Source organism: Nerophis ophidion, linkage group LG05 (genome assembly GCF_033978795.1).
Source record: "Nerophis ophidion isolate RoL-2023_Sa linkage group LG05, RoL_Noph_v1.0, whole genome shotgun sequence".
Lineage (NCBI taxonomy): Eukaryota > Metazoa > Chordata > Actinopteri > Syngnathiformes > Syngnathidae > Nerophis > Nerophis ophidion.
The window spans coordinates 38,096,645-38,114,621 of NC_084615.1; the positions used below are offsets into that span (position 1 = coordinate 38,096,645).

The 17,977-nt window shown below is 44.6% G+C and overlaps 1 protein-coding gene and 1 long non-coding RNA gene across 4 annotated transcripts in view; one reads left to right on the forward strand and one right to left on the reverse strand.

Annotated features, from left to right (window-relative positions):
• Positions 1-17,977, forward strand: part of LOC133553053 (uncharacterized) — a 46,268-nt gene that overhangs the window by 26,897 nt on the left and 1,394 nt on the right. The window contains exons 3-4 of the long non-coding RNA XR_009806829.1: positions 2,549-2,657; positions 14,608-14,720. This is a non-coding gene — a long non-coding RNA (uncharacterized LOC133553053). The remainder of the gene's footprint in view (positions 1-2,548; positions 2,658-14,607; positions 14,721-17,977) is intronic.
• cad (carbamoyl-phosphate synthetase 2, aspartate transcarbamylase, and dihydroorotase) overlaps positions 1-17,977 on the reverse strand; it is a 30,701-nt gene that overhangs the window by 7,564 nt on the left and 5,160 nt on the right. Inside the window, exons 7-44 of one of the 3 annotated variants that reach the window (XM_061900833.1) lie at positions 15,094-15,279; positions 14,834-14,943; positions 14,610-14,752; positions 14,328-14,459; positions 14,025-14,258; positions 13,720-13,941; positions 13,432-13,620; positions 12,196-12,320; positions 11,989-12,122; positions 11,773-11,885; positions 11,528-11,692; positions 11,377-11,462; positions 11,064-11,310; positions 10,895-10,993; positions 10,599-10,823; positions 10,329-10,511; positions 10,034-10,252; positions 9,797-9,964; positions 9,532-9,714; positions 9,359-9,463; positions 9,024-9,269; positions 8,866-8,947; positions 8,632-8,798; positions 8,396-8,560; positions 8,148-8,279; positions 7,863-8,064; positions 7,596-7,786; positions 5,873-6,013; positions 5,719-5,796; positions 5,501-5,642; positions 5,241-5,434; positions 5,097-5,171; positions 3,157-3,369; positions 2,939-3,064; positions 2,713-2,868; positions 2,529-2,630; positions 2,287-2,381; positions 1,649-2,141 (exon numbers count right to left, since the gene is read on the reverse strand). In XM_061900833.1, coding sequence (XP_061756817.1) covers positions 2,042-2,141; positions 2,287-2,381; positions 2,529-2,630; positions 2,713-2,868; positions 2,939-3,064; positions 3,157-3,369; positions 5,097-5,171; positions 5,241-5,434; positions 5,501-5,642; positions 5,719-5,796; positions 5,873-6,013; positions 7,596-7,786; positions 7,863-8,064; positions 8,148-8,279; positions 8,396-8,560; positions 8,632-8,798; positions 8,866-8,947; positions 9,024-9,269; positions 9,359-9,463; positions 9,532-9,714; positions 9,797-9,964; positions 10,034-10,252; positions 10,329-10,511; positions 10,599-10,823; positions 10,895-10,993; positions 11,064-11,310; positions 11,377-11,462; positions 11,528-11,692; positions 11,773-11,885; positions 11,989-12,122; positions 12,196-12,320; positions 13,432-13,620; positions 13,720-13,941; positions 14,025-14,258; positions 14,328-14,459; positions 14,610-14,752; positions 14,834-14,943; positions 15,094-15,279 — 5,875 coding nt within the window. In that variant the 3' untranslated portion in view covers positions 1,649-2,041. Of the gene's footprint in view, positions 1-1,648; positions 2,142-2,286; positions 2,382-2,528; positions 2,631-2,712; positions 2,869-2,938; positions 3,065-3,156; positions 3,370-5,096; positions 5,172-5,240; positions 5,435-5,500; positions 5,643-5,718; positions 5,797-5,872; positions 6,014-7,595; positions 7,787-7,862; positions 8,065-8,147; positions 8,280-8,395; positions 8,561-8,631; positions 8,799-8,865; positions 8,948-9,023; positions 9,270-9,358; positions 9,464-9,531; positions 9,715-9,796; positions 9,965-10,033; positions 10,253-10,328; positions 10,512-10,598; positions 10,824-10,894; positions 10,994-11,063; positions 11,311-11,376; positions 11,463-11,527; positions 11,693-11,772; positions 11,886-11,988; positions 12,123-12,195; positions 12,321-13,431; positions 13,621-13,719; positions 13,942-14,024; positions 14,259-14,327; positions 14,460-14,609; positions 14,944-15,093; positions 15,280-17,977 lie in introns of those variants that run through there. The other 2 variants (XM_061900832.1, XM_061900831.1) reach the window with 2 other exon arrangements.

Sequence of the window (17,977 nt, forward strand, 5' to 3'; positions counted from 1 at the left end):
TCGGCTCTCTTGGTTGCTTTGTTGGGTCTGCTCCCGTCTCTGGCCATGCTCCCTCCACTCCAGCGGACGATGGCGTGGAACACAGCAGAGGCCACCAGTGTATATGTTTCTTTTACTTTTTATTCATAGCTGTATGTAGAAGTGGCTGGTTGTATCCTGAAGGAATAAATAAAGTACTATCTAATCTAATCTAATCTAACAACAACACAAGCATTGGGCATTTTTTCTTCGAGAAAGGCTAAATGGAGCCTAGTACCCATTGAAAACAGAGCAAGCTTGATCACCACCGGTATTCATTGGCAGGACGTTAGCCGGACGTGACATCATTAACATCCCTGCAATAAGTCTGCATTAATCATTCATAAATTGACATTATACATGCTTTTTCACACAAGACGCCAGCCCACAACAGACGTATTGCGTGTGATCTGTATTTAGTGAGGGGCGGCCCCACATAAACTCGACAACCCCTTACGTTTTTCTGGATGCCTGTCTCGGGGGCAAAAGTTTAGACCAGGGGTGCCCACACTTTTTCTGCAGGCGAGCTACTTTTCAATTGACCAACTCGAGGGGATCTACCTCATTTATATATATCATTTATATTTATTTATTTATGAAAGAGACATGTTTGTAAACAAGTTAAATGTGTTTAATGATAATACAAGCATGTGTAACACATATAGATGTCTTTCTTTCACGAAAACGAGAATATAAGTTGGTGTATTACCTGATTCTGATGACTTGCATTGATTGGAATCAGACAGTAATGATGATAACGCCCACATTTTCAAATGGAGGAGAAAAAAAGTTGTCCTTTCTGTACAATACCACATGAAAGTGGTTGGTTTTTGGCATCTAATTCATCCAGCTTCCATACACTTTACAAGAAAAACATTGGCGGCAAATTCCGTAGCTTGCTTGATTGACATTCACGGCACCCGAGGGTCTTGTGAGATGACGCTGGCTGCTGCCAGTTCATTATTATGAAAAAATGACAGAGAGGAAGGCGAGAAACACTTTTTATTTCAACAGACTTTCGCGCCGTCCCTTCCGTCAAAACTCTAAAGGCCGACTGCACATTTCCTATCTTCACAATAAAAGCCCTGCTTCATGCTGCCTGCGCTAACAAAATAAGAGTCTCGGAAAGCTGGCGTGCACAAGTGATGTGCACGCCAGCTTTCTGAGGGATCGCTTGTGCACGCCAGTTTTCCGAGACTCTGTGTTTATTAGTTAGCGCAGGCAGCATGAAGCAGGGCTTTTATTGTGAAGATAGGAAATATGCAGTCGGCCTTTAGTTTTGACGGAAGGTACGGCGCGAGAGTCTGTTGAAATAAAAAGTGTTTCTCGCCTTCCTCTCGGTCATTTTTAATAATAATGATCTTGCAGCAGCCAGCGTCATCTCACAAGACCCTCCGGTACCGTGAATGTCATTTAAGTGACGTCTTGGTGAAGATTGATGATCACTAATTTTTAGGTCTATTTTTTTTAAAAGCCTGGCTGGAGATCGACTGACACACCCCCCGCGGTCGACTGGTAGCTCGCGATCGACGTAATGGGCACCCCTGGTTTAGACACTTGTCTAAACACTTGGATGTTTTTCAGTAGTAAAAAGTAAAAAGCTTGTTATTATTTCTGAATATCCACAATATTAAGGGAAAAGTAAAAACACCAACTTTTATTCTTAATTGTTCAACAATACAAAAACATTCTCCAACAAGATATAATAGAACTGACATGTTCGATAAATCCAAGACGACGCCTATAGATTGGTGCCACACATGGTAAGGTGGACGAGGTATATCATCAAAGGTACAAAGAAGCATGTAGTTGAACAAAAAAAGCTCAAAAGAAACAATAGACCAAAAGTAAATGTGATGGCAACTTAACAGGAAAGACTGCAAAGAAGACAGTAAAAAATAAAGTATAGCAGCATGATATATTTTGTAATATGTAACCAAAACCCGTATTCAAAAACCTGTCATGGAATGGACAAAAGTGTGAGTCAACAACTTACTTCCTGTAACCAACAGCAGGTGCTTGCTTATCTTCCGAGTATGGTGGCCAATAGAGCCATTCGGATGTACATGCCGTTCTCTGCCTGACGAAAATAGGCCGCCCTCGGGTCCGTGTCCACCTCGGCACTGAAACGGAACCAAAGGATTGATAAGCATAGTGTGATTGTACATGACACACATTAAAAATTAACTTTACCGTGTCTCCGGTAAATACTATTTTTAGTGGTTATTTAGCTTTAATTGTCTCTTGTTCAGTGGGGTTGAGTCTCACCTGATTTCATTTACTCGGGGTAGCGGGTGCATGACGACCATCTTTTTCTTGGCTCCAGTCATGATGTGAGGGGTTAGGATGAACTGGCCGAAGCACTGTCAGGGACACAACAGGAACAAATTTACTCCCCTCCAGAGGGCATGTGTCAAACTACAGCCACATCAGCATTAAGGGTTACATGCTTGAATGCACTTCTTCTTTCCACTTGACAGTTATCGATTAAAGCAGCAGAGTGTACTTACGGCCTTGTACTCCTCTTCAGATGAAAACCTCTCCTTCTGGATCCTGGTCATGTAGATGACGTCGGTATCAGGCAGCGCTTCCTCAATACTCTCAAACTCCTCCTGCAAACAGGCACAATACCCGACATGGTAAGTCTTCAAAGTACTCAATGATGACATGTCGGCCATCATTTATGATCGCTACCTGTTTGATGCCCTTAGAGGCCACATAGTTTATGATGTCTGCGGGCATGTGCAGGTTCTTGGGAGCCACGTAGCGCAGGGTGATACGGTACTGAGTGAGCAGCTTGGCCAGCGAATGAACGGTGCGGCCGTGTTTCAGGTCGCCAACCATGGTTATCTGGTGCACATTTAAAGACACAAAATACAAGTTGAAGTCCCATTTTTGTCGACAAGATTTCTTTCCTCACCGTCATGCCGTTGACCGTCCCCAACTCCTCTCGGATGGTAAAAACATCCAGAAGAGCCTGGGTGGGATGCTCCCCCACACCGTCCCCAGCGTTGATCACCGGCTTACGACAATGGCGTGATGCGCTCTGTGTGATGTCACAACAAGGCATAAAAACATATCGATTCTGAATACTTGACATATGTCGGATGTCATCACAGAGGCGTTTTAAACTCAAACCTCCACAGCGCCAGGCATCGGGTGGCGAACAACCAGCACGTCGGCGTAGCAGCTCATGGTTTGGACTGAATCAGTCAGAGATTCTCCCTTCTTTGAAGACGAGGTGGACTCAGAGAAGTGGACAACGGAGCCGCCCAGGCGCTGCATGGCCGCCGCAAAGGAGCTGCTCGTGCGGGTGCTGACCTCGTAGAACATGGACGCCATCACTTTACCCTGGAAGGAAGGACGTGATCACACCTTAACTAGTTGACATGAAGCAGGGTCTCTGCAGGTTTCAAAATGTCAAATTTAAGACTTTTTTAAGACCATCTTAAAAATTATTTAAGACCATTTCTCATCCATACAGACAAAAAATACAACAACGAAGTAAAATCAGAGGTCCAGGATGAATTTTAAGTAAGAGTTCATTCACTGCTCTGCCAACTCAATTCACCACTCTAGTGTAAACTAATCAATTTTGAAGATTTGCCACAGAAGTGTTTTCTTGCAAAAGGTGCAGTGTGCTTCATATCAAGTGTTTTCATGTAACATCAACATCAGCAATGATAGAGGAAAGCACAAAAATATATTGTCCATGAAAGGAAAAGTTAGCATCTCTGCTAAAGCTAAATGGCAAACTTTTGTAATGTTTTTCTCAGCTGTCAGAATTGAGCAAACCGATAAAAACAACTACATTACTACTGTATCTGCACAAAGTTGTGAAAAACAGCATGTGTAGAGAGAGTGAATGTCTAAAAAGAAGGAAGGTAATTATGGCTTGCAAGCCTCAAACAGAATTTGGATGTGAGTAGTGTGGATAACATTCAAATGTGCTCAGCTCATTTTGTATCTGATGGGTATGGATACATTTTTACCGTTTTGTTTTTTTTACTTTTTTGAAAACATTGCAAATACACAAGGATTATTTTTATTTAGGCATGACAAGATTACTTTCGCAAATCTCCATTAAATTCCTCCCCCCACACAATAAAATGAGTGTAAACACTAAACAGGCAACCGCTTTTAATGTTGGTTGCTGTATAAACTTGGAGAGAAGATTCGGCATGAGAAGCTGACCTGAAATTCTGGGTACAAATAATATAAGTGAATTATGTTTGTTGTATAGTTTTACTGCCGAGTACAGTACTACCGCACATTAATTAGTGTGTGCTTACTGTATGTAATAGTATGATTTCACTACTAAACATCTCATATTTATCTCCTTTGGCAATTGGCGCCACTTAACACACATAACACACCTTGAGGGGGTTACGTTTGTCTTTGTAAAGTGGTGCAAGTGTTTGTGATGTTTCAGCATCTTTTGACACAGACTTATCGTGGATTTTTGACTTTTACATGATCATTCCATTCACTTTCACCGCCATGTTTACAAACACTTCCCTCGATGCTGCACATCTGGGTACTAAACACTTTATACGTTTCCATCCACCGGCTTCAACCAAGCATTAATTTGATGGTTCTGGAAACAAAAATTGTTGAACTTTTACTTACCCATCTTAAGCAAGTATTTTGGCTTTGTTGGCTTTGCTTTCATTAAGGTTTCTCTGCTGCTATCCTAACTAAACTGTCAACACACAGCTGCACGCGCAAAACAATAGCTGGTGGTGTTCGATAAATTCTGACCGGTCAGCACAGTTTGTTCCGCAGTGTAGTTACGTTATAGCGTCCTGAAAAATCGAAACATTTCAAAGCGAGACTGAAGTTTATGCATGTTTTAAATAAAAGTAATGTCAATAGGTTTTTAAGACCTTTCAAAATTGTATTCAAGACCTTTTATGAGATTTTAGGAGAATTTTAGAGATTTTAAGGCCTTAAATTCAAAGTATTGAATTTAAGACTTTTTTAGACTTTTTACGACCCCGCGGATACCCTGTGCAGAAGTTTCTGATAGTTGACGCTCAACCCAGCTTAGCACAAAATAAATGCAGTCAATGACCAACCTTCAGTATGTCAAGGCTGCGTTCTTTTTGAACCATCATGCGGAGCGTGTGTGCAATGTTGAAGAGATGAGACATCTGCGAAGACAATGAACGTGAGTGTTGTACACAAAACATGTCCAATGTGCTAGAGGATGGCGATCCCACCTGCTCTTTGCTGAACTGTCTGACGGACAGGATATGCTGGCCTACTAAAGGGTGCAGCAGAGGAGACATCTGGTAGTGAGACAGCTGGCCAGCAGGGATCTGTCCTGGCCCGGCCTGAGGGGACAGCAGCCTGAACAGGGGAGGGGGGTGGCAGTAGCCATCAGCAGCCCCCGTGGGCGGCAGCATGACCATCTCTGCAAAGAACACAACTTTTAGGGACGTTCAATTAGCCATGCATTGTCATGTATGACATGGAGCACCTGGCGGAAGCCCTGGGTCAGAGGAGCGGTGGGTACGAGGGGGCTGCATGTAGCGACCCTCTCCTGCTGAGCGACGAGGACTGGGGACTCGGGTTCGCACTAGGCCCTCGCGGGGAGGAGTCGGGCGAGGATGCTCAGGTGTCTGTTGGAAGAGAAACCACCTCAGCATGTACGCAAACTACATGTACTATATTTTTACTAGTGTGATTATTTATTACAATGGGGCTTTCAGGAGAAAGGTTAGAAGACGTCGGCCAGGTCTTCACGTCTTCACCATAACCTGGCGGCACCAAGACCTGACACATGCAAGACAACAACTTCTCTACATCATTCTTGATAAAAGACAATAAGATGTTTAGGACTGAGGATTACCTCTCCATCGATGTAGGCCACCTCTCCTCGTAAGACCACACGCCGAACTTTGCCCTTCACCTTCATGCCGCTGAAAGGCGTCCACTTGGATTTTGTGAACTGCATGGTCTGTGGAATAACCCACTCCTGCTCCAGGTCCACCTGATACACACACAACCTGAGTGGTCACATCCTCGGAATGCTCATCAATGTTATTCCAAGCATGTTTACAATTTCTAAACTACAGTGAGAGACATAAAAATATGGATGTCCCGATACAACTTTTTCACTTCCGAAACGATACCGATATTGTAGCCTTGTGTATTGGCCGATACCGATATCAATACAATACGATATAGGCACGAATCATTCCTTATTTTGTTGTGTGGAATGTTAGAAAAGGCTTTATAAAGTAATGTTACTGTTACTGATCTTGTAGTGTTAAAACAGAAAACAATAGTCAGCAAGAGTAGCTATAGGAAAAACTGACCCATTTATTATTAACCAATTGGTTACATACATTTTAACCTTCAACATAAGAGTATTACCTCAACAAATCCAATAAAAACAAAATGTTATATTAAAAGTGCAAAATAACAACTAATACCAACATAATTATACAATTGAATAGAATAAATTAAAAATAAATTAGAAGACCCTGAAAAATAACCTAAATAAATCCAATTTAAAAAAAAAAAAACGTTTTAAATTGCAAAAAATTCAAGTTCACTTCAGTTATTTTTTTACTGTCAGCATATGTTGGAAACAACTGTGGGCAGGGACAAAAACAACTAAAACAACACAATATTGTCCACGGTCCAACTGCTCTAACTTAAGAGTTCACAGCTCCAGTTTCACTGACTGACTGTGCCCAAAACAATGTAGTAATTACTCTTAGTCTTTTATAGTGTAAACACAATAAAAATATCACTCTAATAACAAGAGCATAAAACAAATAATCAGTCAGTGCTGACTACCCTTACTACTCCTCCTCGTTCTCCACTTTCTGCATAATGTGGAGATGTTTTTAAGAAGATAAGCATTTCGGCATGCTTTGCTCTTTTGTCTACAATGTAGTGGCGGCTAGGAATAATGTAGCGAGGTTCGAGGTGCTCCATTAAGCGTTTAAACCAGACATTACTCACCACCGACAGGGGCTGGTCATCTAGCACAATAAACTGGGCTATCTTTTCTGTTATGGCCGTTGCCTTTTTGCTGTCCCGTGGTAGTTTGTCACGTCTTGCAAATCTTTCAGCCAGCGTGGGTTGCTGAAGCGAGCCAGAGGTTTGTTGCTTCGCTTTGGTGCTCTCGCGAAAATCCTCATGTTCTTTTTTGAGGTGTTTTTTCAAAAGTGCGATGAGGTTGCTTGTATTGAACCTTCCCGGTTCTCTCCCTCCAAATGTTGCATCTAGCGGCAACGTCTTTGTCCGAGTTTATGTTAAAATACTTCCACACAGCCGACATCACTACACTTTGCTGCAAGCACACGCGTTGACGTTGTGATCTCGTGGGCTGTGCATGCTGGATCAGAGACGCTCTTCTTTCGCGGTCGGCACCAACGTGTTGGAGTGTGATCAAACCAGAGTCAACTATTATTGCAGTGCTGCAGCAGCAAATGGACAACTTATATCGGAGCGCTTATATCTGAGTTTTCGGATTCAGTCCGATAAAATCCGATATTCACTTTTTTGGCTAATATCGGATCGGGACATCCTGCATAAAAACATGCCATTCTGACTTGTACCTCCACATAGGTGTTGTCTTGCACAGGGAGGTTGAAGATTCTACGCGGGTTATCATGAAGACGCCGCACAATGTCGTCCAAAGTCAGCCGTCCGTCACTGACAGCGGTCAGCAGCAGCGGCAGCATGGTTTCCAGGCCAGGGTAACCTGGAGGCGGATTGTCACTGGTCTTCTCCTCCACAGAGTGAGGAGCTTAAAACACCATCGAGACAAAAAAAAGTCAAATAACTAAGATATTTGTCAATGCTGGAAGTGCGGTGTTCCTGACCGTGGTCAGTGGCGAAGCAGTCAATGATGTCTAGGTTCTCCCACAGCGCCTCCATGTCCTCCCGGGTGCCCAGCATGGGTCGCACCTGCGCTCGCCCTTCGCCAATTTCTATTATATTGTCCTCACACAAAAAGAGGTGATGGGGCGCCACCTCACATGTCACCTGGATGCCCTTCTGTTTGGCGGCCCGAATGATAGTGATCTGAAAAAAAGTGGTAGAAAATGGTCAAGTTTTCTTCACTTATTCAGCGTTTTTACTTTTGAGCGGCATGAAGAGAGTCGTACCTCCTCCTTCTTGGCCACGTGGCAGATGTGAACCGGCCGCTGGTAGAGCTGTGCAACCATCAGGATGGCGGCCACTGTCTGTTTCTCAGCATGCGCCATGATGGGCAGAGGCTTGGGCCACTTCTCAAAGTGCTTCCAAGAAAAGAAATGGTAATAAATGACGCAAATACGCACAGAGACTGACTTTCGGTGTCAAGTGTTTGCGTTGTGTGAGTCAGCTAGCATAGCCTCTGCTCTGTGGCACCCACCTCCATCCACAGGGAGACGTTGTCCATCTTGAGTGTTGAGTAGGTGTCATTTAGGTACATCTTTAGGCCAACGGCCTGGCTGGCGATCGATGGTAAGGTGGACGCGTTGTCCGAGGCGGCGCCCAAGTACAGCGCATAGTCACAGCGGCAGCCGGCTTTAGCTAGCTGTGACCCAACATGAACACTTAGTCCGCGTCACCTTTTTACAATCACAGAAGAGACGTTGATAAGGTTACCTTTTGCACGAGGGCCAGAGTGGTGGCGTCTGTGATAGCGGGGGAGGTGTTGGGCATGGCACACACCATGGTCACGCCCCCTGACAGGGCCGCAGCTGTACCAGAGGAGAAGTCCTCCTTGTAGGTGGCACCAGGTTCACGCAAATGGACGTGGACGTCAATGAGACCTGGGAGTCCAAACAGAAATCAAAATTATTCCATGCAAACATGGCAATCATAAATTTGGTAACTTACCAGGCAGACGGACCAACGTCTGGGACGTCATGCTGTCGATATGAGTCTTCACCGGTGGACTTCTACCAATTTGATGAAGAGCCTGCAAACAATCATCTTGTTTTTCCTTCCTCAAGAGCTTTTAATAGAAAAATAACAGATTAAGTAAAAGCGTATACCTGAACAAAGAGTTTGGTGCACTTAATGTCTATGATGAGCGGCACCGCGTAGTCGATGGCCATGCGCCTCGTCCTGTAGCCTTTGGTGATGAAGGACGATAGCCTGCGACCTCCGCCGTTCCTCATAGAGAGGTTGATCACCAGGTCAAAGTGATTCTCCTCCAGATAATTCATTATACTGCGCTGTTTCTCCTTGGGGGGACAATTGCTCTCCTCCTCCTCAAAAGGCCAGTCCACAGCTGTCACCTGGCGAGACGTGAATGATGTGTGGTGTCAGAACACACTGGATGAACATTCAATTTGGTGTCTGGTGAATTGGAATAAAGTCCACTCGCCTTGACTCCATGTTCCGTGTAGAAATCGGCGGTGCCTAGACTAGCGTATAGGTCGTAACCAAGCGACTCCAGAGCCTGAACGGTGGGAAGCAGCTCGCTCTTGTTCTACAAATACAAAACATCAGTATCAAAAAGTCAAGGGGTTTTAAGCAAAGTTAGGGTTTTATTTTTACCTTATAGCTACCGATGGAGAGCAGAATGTTCTTCTTGGGAATCTTGAAGCCAGTGGAAAGCATGGCTTTGAGGTAAGCTTCGTAACGATTTTCACCAAAGCAGGCCACTTCACCAGTGCTGGTCATCTCCACACTGAGCACCACGTCGGCCCCCGCCAGGCGCGAAAAGGAAAACTGAGGAACCTGAGAAAAATACGTGGACAGTGCAGGCCAGGTCAACAAAGTTTTAAAACATGTAGAGTAAGATCTCGGTGTGAGGCTTTACCTTGACGCCCACAATCCCCTTTCCGCTTATGAGGCCCACAGGCTCCACCTCATCGCCCATGATGACTGCCGTCGCCAGGGCAACAAGGTCCACGCCTAATGTCTTGGATACAAAAGGGAAGGAGCGGGAAACGCGGACGTTGCACTCGATCACCTTCAGCTGGTCGTCCTGTAAATGGAGGCACACAATTGGTTACGGACGATGACATCATTTAGATGCGACACAAAGTCCTCTCACCTTTGCAATAAGCTGCAGGTTGAAGGGTCCCGTGACCTGCAGCTCCTGACCGATGGCATGGACAATTATTTTGATCGTCTCCATGGTCTTCTGGTTGAGGTCTTGAGGAGGAGTCACTAGCGTTGCATCACCAGAGTGTACACCGGCATTCTCCACGTGTTCAGACACGGCGATGGCCATCACAACGCCGTCACACGCTACAGCATCCACGTCTATCTCCTATTCATTTATAAAAACAACATTCTTCCTATTTGTTTCTTTAGCTGCAAACAATTCCAGTCTCATTCTGGCTGACCTTAGCTTCCTGTATGAACTTGGAGATGACAACAGGGTGCTCCTTGGACACGGCCACAGCGCTGCTCAAGTACTTCTCCAGGTCACAGTCGCTGTATGCCACGTTCATAGCGGCGCCGCTCAGCACGTAGGATGGACGAACCAAGCAGGGGTAACCCACTGTCTCACAAAACCCCACAGCCGACTGCAGGAGAAATTCATGACCCTCAGAAAGTGTAAAAGCTGAGTGTATTATATTCACACGTCACACCCTGGAGCCTACAAACGTTACCTTGGTGTCAGACAATTCCTTCCACTGAGGCTGGCTGATGCCGATGGTGTCTAGCATTCTGGAGAATTTGAACCTGTTCTCGGCACAGTCAATAAACTCAGGCGACGTTCCCAGAATGCGGCACTGCTGGCGGTGCAATGACATGGCGATGTTGTTGGGCAGCTGGCCTCCCATGGACAGGATAATACCTTCAGGGTTCTCCATCTCATAAATATCCATCACCACCTAAGAGGACCACAAACGCCGTCTTGAGTTTCTCCACTCTGATATGACACAGATGTTCAAGGAAGATGTACCTCGAAGGAGATCTCGTCAAAGTATAGGCGGTCACACATGTCGTAGTCAGTGCTGACGGTCTCAGGGTTGTAGTTCACCATGATGGTCTTGTAGCCCATCTGCAGGAGACAAGATGAATAATAATAAAACGGCCATGACGGACCGCCAGAGGGACTGTGGAGGACGCACCTTCCTGAGCTCCGTGATGCAGCCCACGGCACACCAGTCGAATTCCACGCTGCTACCGATGCGGTACACACCCGAGCCAATCACGATGACATGCTGCTCTTCAAAGTCGAGGTCGTTCTCAGTGCCGTTGTAGGTTAGGTACAGATAGTTTGTAAAGGCCGGCCACTCGGCGGCCACAGTGTCAATCTGCTTGACTACTGGCAAGATGGACCAATCGTGACGCAGTTTTCTCACTGCCAGCTCGGTGCTGGGAATAGAAAAAGTGTGCAGTGTGACCCTGATACAAAATCTGTGGTATTGATCTTATGCCCACCTTTGTACGGCAAGAGCAATCTGCTTGTCCGAAAAGCCCAGCTGCTTGGCCTTCCGCATCACCTCTATCGGCATGCTGCTCTCATCCTGCAAGGGAAACAAATGAGAATCTGGAATTTGGCACAGAATCTTTAGTTGAGAACTCGTCTCACCTGGTTGTACATCTCCAGCATCCGCTCATGGTCGGCGATGTTCTTCATCTTGTGCAGGAACCAGCGGTCGATTTTGGTCAGCTGGTACAGCTTGTCTACCGTGTAGCCGGCTCTGAAGGCAGCGGCAAGAACAAAGATCCGCTTGTCCGTAGGCATCTGCAGCTCCTATGGGTGGGAAAATCCGATAACAAAACAATCAGGCTCGCTTCCATCTTTACGACATCCTACACAAGCCAGATGCTAACCTGGTCAGACACTGGCTTGATGGTGTGGTCAAATCCGACACAGTTCTCATCCACCATCCTCAGAGCCTTCTGGAACGCCTCCTCAAAGTTGCGGCCGATAGCCATTACCTCACCTAGAAAGATCAACACCCAGATCAGATAAATTGTGAATGCTGATAAATGAGCTGAAATACCACCCCCCTCCCCCACCCAAAAAAATTAGGCCCTGCCTCTTACCAATACTCTTCATGGAGCTTCCGATCTTGGTGGAAACCCTCAGGAATTTGCTCAGATCCCAGCGAGGCACCTTCACCACGCAGTAATCCAGACTGGGCTCAAAGTTAGCTGTGGTTGAGTTAGTCACAGAATTCCTTTACAGACACAACAAAAAATATATTATTATCAAACATTTTAAAGACACGAGTGTGGTCTTTCCAGACATACTTGAGTTGCGGCAGAGGGATTCCCAGCCCAAGTTTAGCCGCCACGTAGGCTAGAGGATAACCCGTCGCCTTACTGGCCAGGGCGGAGCTCCGTGAAAGGCGGGCGTTCACCTCGATGATGTAATACTGATAAAGGTTCAGAAAACAGGTTGGTAAGAACAAGCACATGCAAGTGTTAATGCCGCGTTAATGGTGTTCTTTTTTTTAAAAAACACTATCAATTTCCACGATAGCAACATTTGTTACAAGTCACTTTTTGTAAAACAAAGTACCCCCCTTTCTTGGCTCTCCCTTGAAACTTTTTTAAAGACATGTTTTGATATAATGTAGTTCAATGTTTTCACAGGGCATTCAGTCGATCGTAACTGGACTGTTTGATTTGTCTGAGAAGGCGTTTTGCCTCTCATCCAGATCTATAGTATAACTGATCAAGCTAGGTCTAATATTAGATCTGACCAAGCTAAGTCTAAGACTAGATCAGACCAATGCAAGTCTATGAGCATGAACTGATGAAGCCTACTTGAATGAGAGGCGAAACGTCTTCTAAGACAAACCGAACAGTCCAGTTGCGATCGATAAGACTGCCCTGAGAATACAATGACCTGGATGAATGAGAACATACATAAAACTATATTCACGGTTTAATTTTAATTTCAGAGCTTTGTCGTTCAAATATTGAAAGAGAAGGTTTTCACAAATTCAGTGAAAAGGTTCTAGGTCTCAGATAATTCTTGTTGAGCGGGAAATAGTCTGTATCTGAGCTTCTCCTATTGCAGGAAAGACAGTAGGTTTCCTTTTTCAGTCATTGAATAAACAATGGGGGCTAGTTACATATCTGAGTGAAATGACTAAATAAGTACACTGTTGTCTAAGAACAGTTGAACTTTAAACCTTTATTATGCCAAATTGTGATCGCCTACTTACGAGTGTAAAAAATTAATTCTGTGTTATAGGGAGGAATCTACTTTTTTTTCACAGAGAAATGTTTTCTTAACTGAAGCCATATTTTAAGAGAAGACTTTACAACTGGGTTTGGTCGTTATGACTACAAGGCAGTGGAAAGGTCAACAAAGGCATCGGGTTGGCTATTAAGTCCATTTGTGTCCAAATTTCACATTCCTCACCCTCATATGCATATTTCAAGTGACAATCTGGTGGTATCTACTGCCCAATAGCAGGATTAAAAATTGGGTAGCCCACTAGCCCTAGTCGTTACTTGTGTTCTTAAGTCTCTCACCTGGTCTGATTCGGGGTTGAGGGCATACTGGATGTTACACTCTCCCACTATGCCTAGGTGGCGGATAACCTTAATGGCTGTGTTTCTCAGCATGTTGTACTCGTGGTCATTAAGCGTCTGACTGGGTGCCACGACGATAGACTCTCCAGTGTGGATGCCCAGGGGGTCAATGTTCTCCATGTTGCACACCTAAACAGGACGAGAGCATGTGTGAGTAACTGAAATAGGTAGAGCATCGCTACACATCCACCAGGGAAGGAGCACGCATTGGAGTGAAATAAAACTCACGGTGACACAGTTGTCGTAGGCGTCCCGCACCACCTCGTACTCGATCTCCTTCCAGCCCTTCAGCGACTTGTCCACCAGGACCTGAGAGGTGTGGGCAAAGGCTGACGTCACCAGAGAGGTCAGCTCCTCGCGGTTGTTGGCAAACCCAGAGCCCAGGCCGCCGAGTGCGAAGGCCGAGCGCACCAGGACGGGGTAGCCCAGACGCTCTGCAGCTGCCAGCGCCTAGAATAAGTGCACAAGAAGTCTTTATTTAAGCAAAATTGGCATTGTAACCCATAACGATAATTCTCCAGAAATCTGCTGACCTGCTCTACAGATAGAGCCGCTTCACTAGGTGCCACATGCTCGTTGATCTCCTCCATCTTCTCCACAAAGATCTTCCTGTCCTCAGTCATCTCAATGGAGACCACTGGTGTTCCCAGCACTTTCACGTTATACTTCTCAAGCACGCCCAGTCTTGTCAGTTCCACGCCGCAATTCAACGCCGTCTGCCCACCGAAGGTCAGGAGAATGCCGTCGGGACGCTCGTTTTTTATTACCTGAAGATGAACAGACACTCGCTGTAATGTGATGACCCTTACACTTGTGATAGCAAAAACAAGGCATACCTGAGTGACATACTCTGCCGTGATTGGCAGGAAGTAAACCTTGTCCGCTAGACCTTTGGAGGTCTGCACGGTGGCGATGTTAGGGTTTATCAGCAGTGTCTGGATCTTCTCCTCCTTTAAAGCTTTAATTGCCTGAAAAGAAGGCGAGAGGCCAATTTAGGACAATCTCCTACCGTTCCCAGTAATTTAAAAATGGTCCTTTGTAATTTCCATTACGGTGAAGGGTAAATTATTATTGGGAAATTAGAAAGATCTTAAGAGGAGGAACGTTCTCTTACAGACCTGAGAGCCTGAGTAATCAAACTCGCCAGCCTGGCCAATGGACAATCCTCCAGAGCCAAGGATGAGGACCTTCTTTGGTCGGGACACCTTTTCAGGCTTCAAGGAACCCAAGTAAGTGATATAGTTCATGAGACGCTGCTTTACTGGAGGAACAGAAAGGGAGAACCACATGTCACAGAAACACTTGATACTAGATGATGCTCCTGATGAGGATGTCAGGTTACCAGATTTGCCAACATCGCCATCTTTATGGCCTTGTACGGTGCTGAGGAAAACATCAAACAGGCCAACCAGATCGGTGGGGCCAGCCATGTGTTCGGGATGGAACTGAACACTGGAAGAGGAAACACACTTGTCTATCACATTCAGTTTGATCATGGCTGACTTCATGGTTTATGGTCTGAGTTTATTTCAAACATGCATACAATTACAATATGATACATCACTTTAGGAAGAAATGACAAAACCAGCTGCCTTGTTGTACCTGAAAAGGGGTTGTGTGTTGTGCACAATGCCCTCATTGGTGTGGTCGTTTGCATTAGTAAAGAGGACATCCCAGTCGCTCGGCAGAGTGTCGGGGTCAACAGCAAAACCGTGGTTTTGACTGGTGATGAAGCAGCGGTCCGTGCCCTGATGGATGCAAGGCTGGTTGTGCCCACGGTTACCATACCTTTCAGGCACACAAATAAATAGATAGTAGTAATGGATTTGACATTGGAGCAATATTTCCCCTCCCTGGAAAGAGATGGTATTTTGTTTTTGAGAAAATAGTTACATTTTCCCACAAGCACAATCTAAAAGTTCTCATTTAATTTGTCCTACAGGTCAGCCTGACTCTAGTTGGCTGATAAGAGCAGTCGTCACAGACGTTCTAGCGATAATAAGCGGAACCGCTAAGTCAGTCAACAGATGGCTGAGAACAGCAAGTAGACGCATTTCACATCACGACGCAGTGTGTCAGATTCTCTTGTTTGGGTCATGTGAAGGCAAACCTGGAACAGATATTCCTCATCTAGCGTATTTTGTTGCCTTTGATCCAAAATATGACAAAGTCTAAAGGGGAAATTAGGTGCACTATACTAACAAAATTAATTTTTCCTTTTTGGAAGAAACAGTGCAATTGTACAGTGTCCGCTCCATTATTGCGGGTGAATTACGGCAAAGTAGAGACGCTATTTCATTTTTTTTATGAATATCATATGCATTTGAAGTCTTTATAGGCCCACAATGCATTTTTCACACACACTTATAAACACTTATTACGCTCTTATAACACTTTACTCTCAAACTAACCTAGATGGGTACGCAAATTTCATCACATTTAACAATACTTTAAAATTTGCCATGCAGTAAGTGAGTGGTGAGGTGGCAAGGAAACACTGTACCCCGGTTTATAGACGCCTGAATTTTCAACTGATTTGACAAGAAATTGCTTTAAGTAGTTAATGCTCTGTGCTCAAGAAATAAGAACATACGGACATAATAAAACAATCCCTTAATGTTAGGGTTGTACAGTATACCGGTACAAATAAAGTACTGCGATACAAATTAATTGAAAACAGTACTATACTGTCTCTGAAAAATACCGGTGCCGTTTTTTTCATTCGCATGGTGCTGTGCAGCAGTGACTACTACATAGTCAAGGCGCATGATGCACACATAGCGGAGGAGAAAAAAAAACGACAATTCTACTGGTTAATAAAGGGTGTGGTAAAGTGCAATATGAAGGTATTTTGGCTTCAAAACTAACAATTAAGGTGACGATAGAGCCACCGCACTGCTAGATCTGCTTTAAAACATGCCTCGCCAAATGTGGCGATTAGCATTACCACCTTTGCTTCAAACTTAGGTAAAGATTTATATAATAACCATTCAGATCCGTACAAGGAGTTGTAAAGAGTGGTCTAAGTTGAATGTCAGAGTTGACCAACTTCTCAGTTCATGGCCACAACCTTTTATTATACAGATGAAATGCGTGATTTATAATAGAATTAACTTTCACCAATTCAGAGGCGATGCAGCAGCTCAACAGGTCTGTATGTCAATAGCTGCGTAAGCTAGTTAACCGGTGCTAAAAGTAGGTCCTCTGCGTTAGTTCTTATAATAGTAATAATATTGCTAATACTTGGGTAAAAGTCAGGTCACAAGATGTAAATGGAGTATTGTTGGCAGTGTTTGAGAGAGCTTTATGGGCACAGTACTCCCATCAGCTTCTTTGCTAGCCACCTCGTACTAGCTGTACATTATGAATTAGAATGCATGAAAAAAAAAAAAATTCTTCATAAGGATAGTGAATTATTAGCATTTTTTTCAATTGTAGTTCCTCTTTAGAAAATATTTAGACACCGACCTCTATTTAATAATACAACTTTAACATTTGACAACCAAATAATAAAACAAGGTGACTCGGTAAAACATCTGGGTATTATCTTCGACCCAACACTCTCCTTTGAGTCACACATTAAAAGCATTACTAAAACGGCCTTCTTTCATCTCCGTAATATCGCTAAAATTCGCTCCATTTTGTCCACTAAAGACGCCAAGATCATTATCCATCCATTTGTTACGTCTCGTCTCGATTACTGTAACATATTATTTTCGGGTCTCCCCATGTCTAGCATTAAAAGATTACAGTTGGTACAAAATGCGGCTGCTAGACTTTTGACAAGAACAAGAAAGTTTGATCATATTACGCCTGTACTGGCTCACCTGCACTGGCTTCCTGTGCACTTAAGATGTGACTTTAAGGTTTTACTAATTACGTATAAAATACTACACGGTCTAGCTCCAGCCTATCTTGCCGATTATATTGTACCATATGACCCGGCAAGAAATCTGCGTTCAAAAGACTCCGGCTTATTAGTGATTCCTAGAGCCCAAAAAACGCCTGCGGGCTATAGAGCGTTTTCCGTTCGGGCTCCAGTACTCTGGAATGCCCTCCCGGTAACAGTTCGAGATGCTACCTCAGTAGAAGCATTTAAGTCTCACCTTAAAACTCATCTGTATACTCTAGCCTTTAAATAGACCTCCTTTTTAGACCAGTTGATCTGCCGCTTCTTTTCTTTCTCCTATGTCCCACCCTCCCTTGTGGAGGGGGTCCGGTCCGATTACCATGGATGAAGTACTGGCTGTCCAGAGTCGAGACCCAGGATGGACCGCTCGTCGGGACCCAGGATGGACCGCTCGCCTGTATCGGTTGGGTACATCTCTACGCTGCTGATCCGCCTCCGCTTGAGATGGTCTCCTGTGGACGGGACTCTCGCTGCTGTCTTGGATCTGCTTGGACTGAACTCTCGCGGGTGTGTTGGAGCCACTATGGATTGAACTTTCACAGTATCATGTTAGACCTGCTCGACATCCATTGCTTT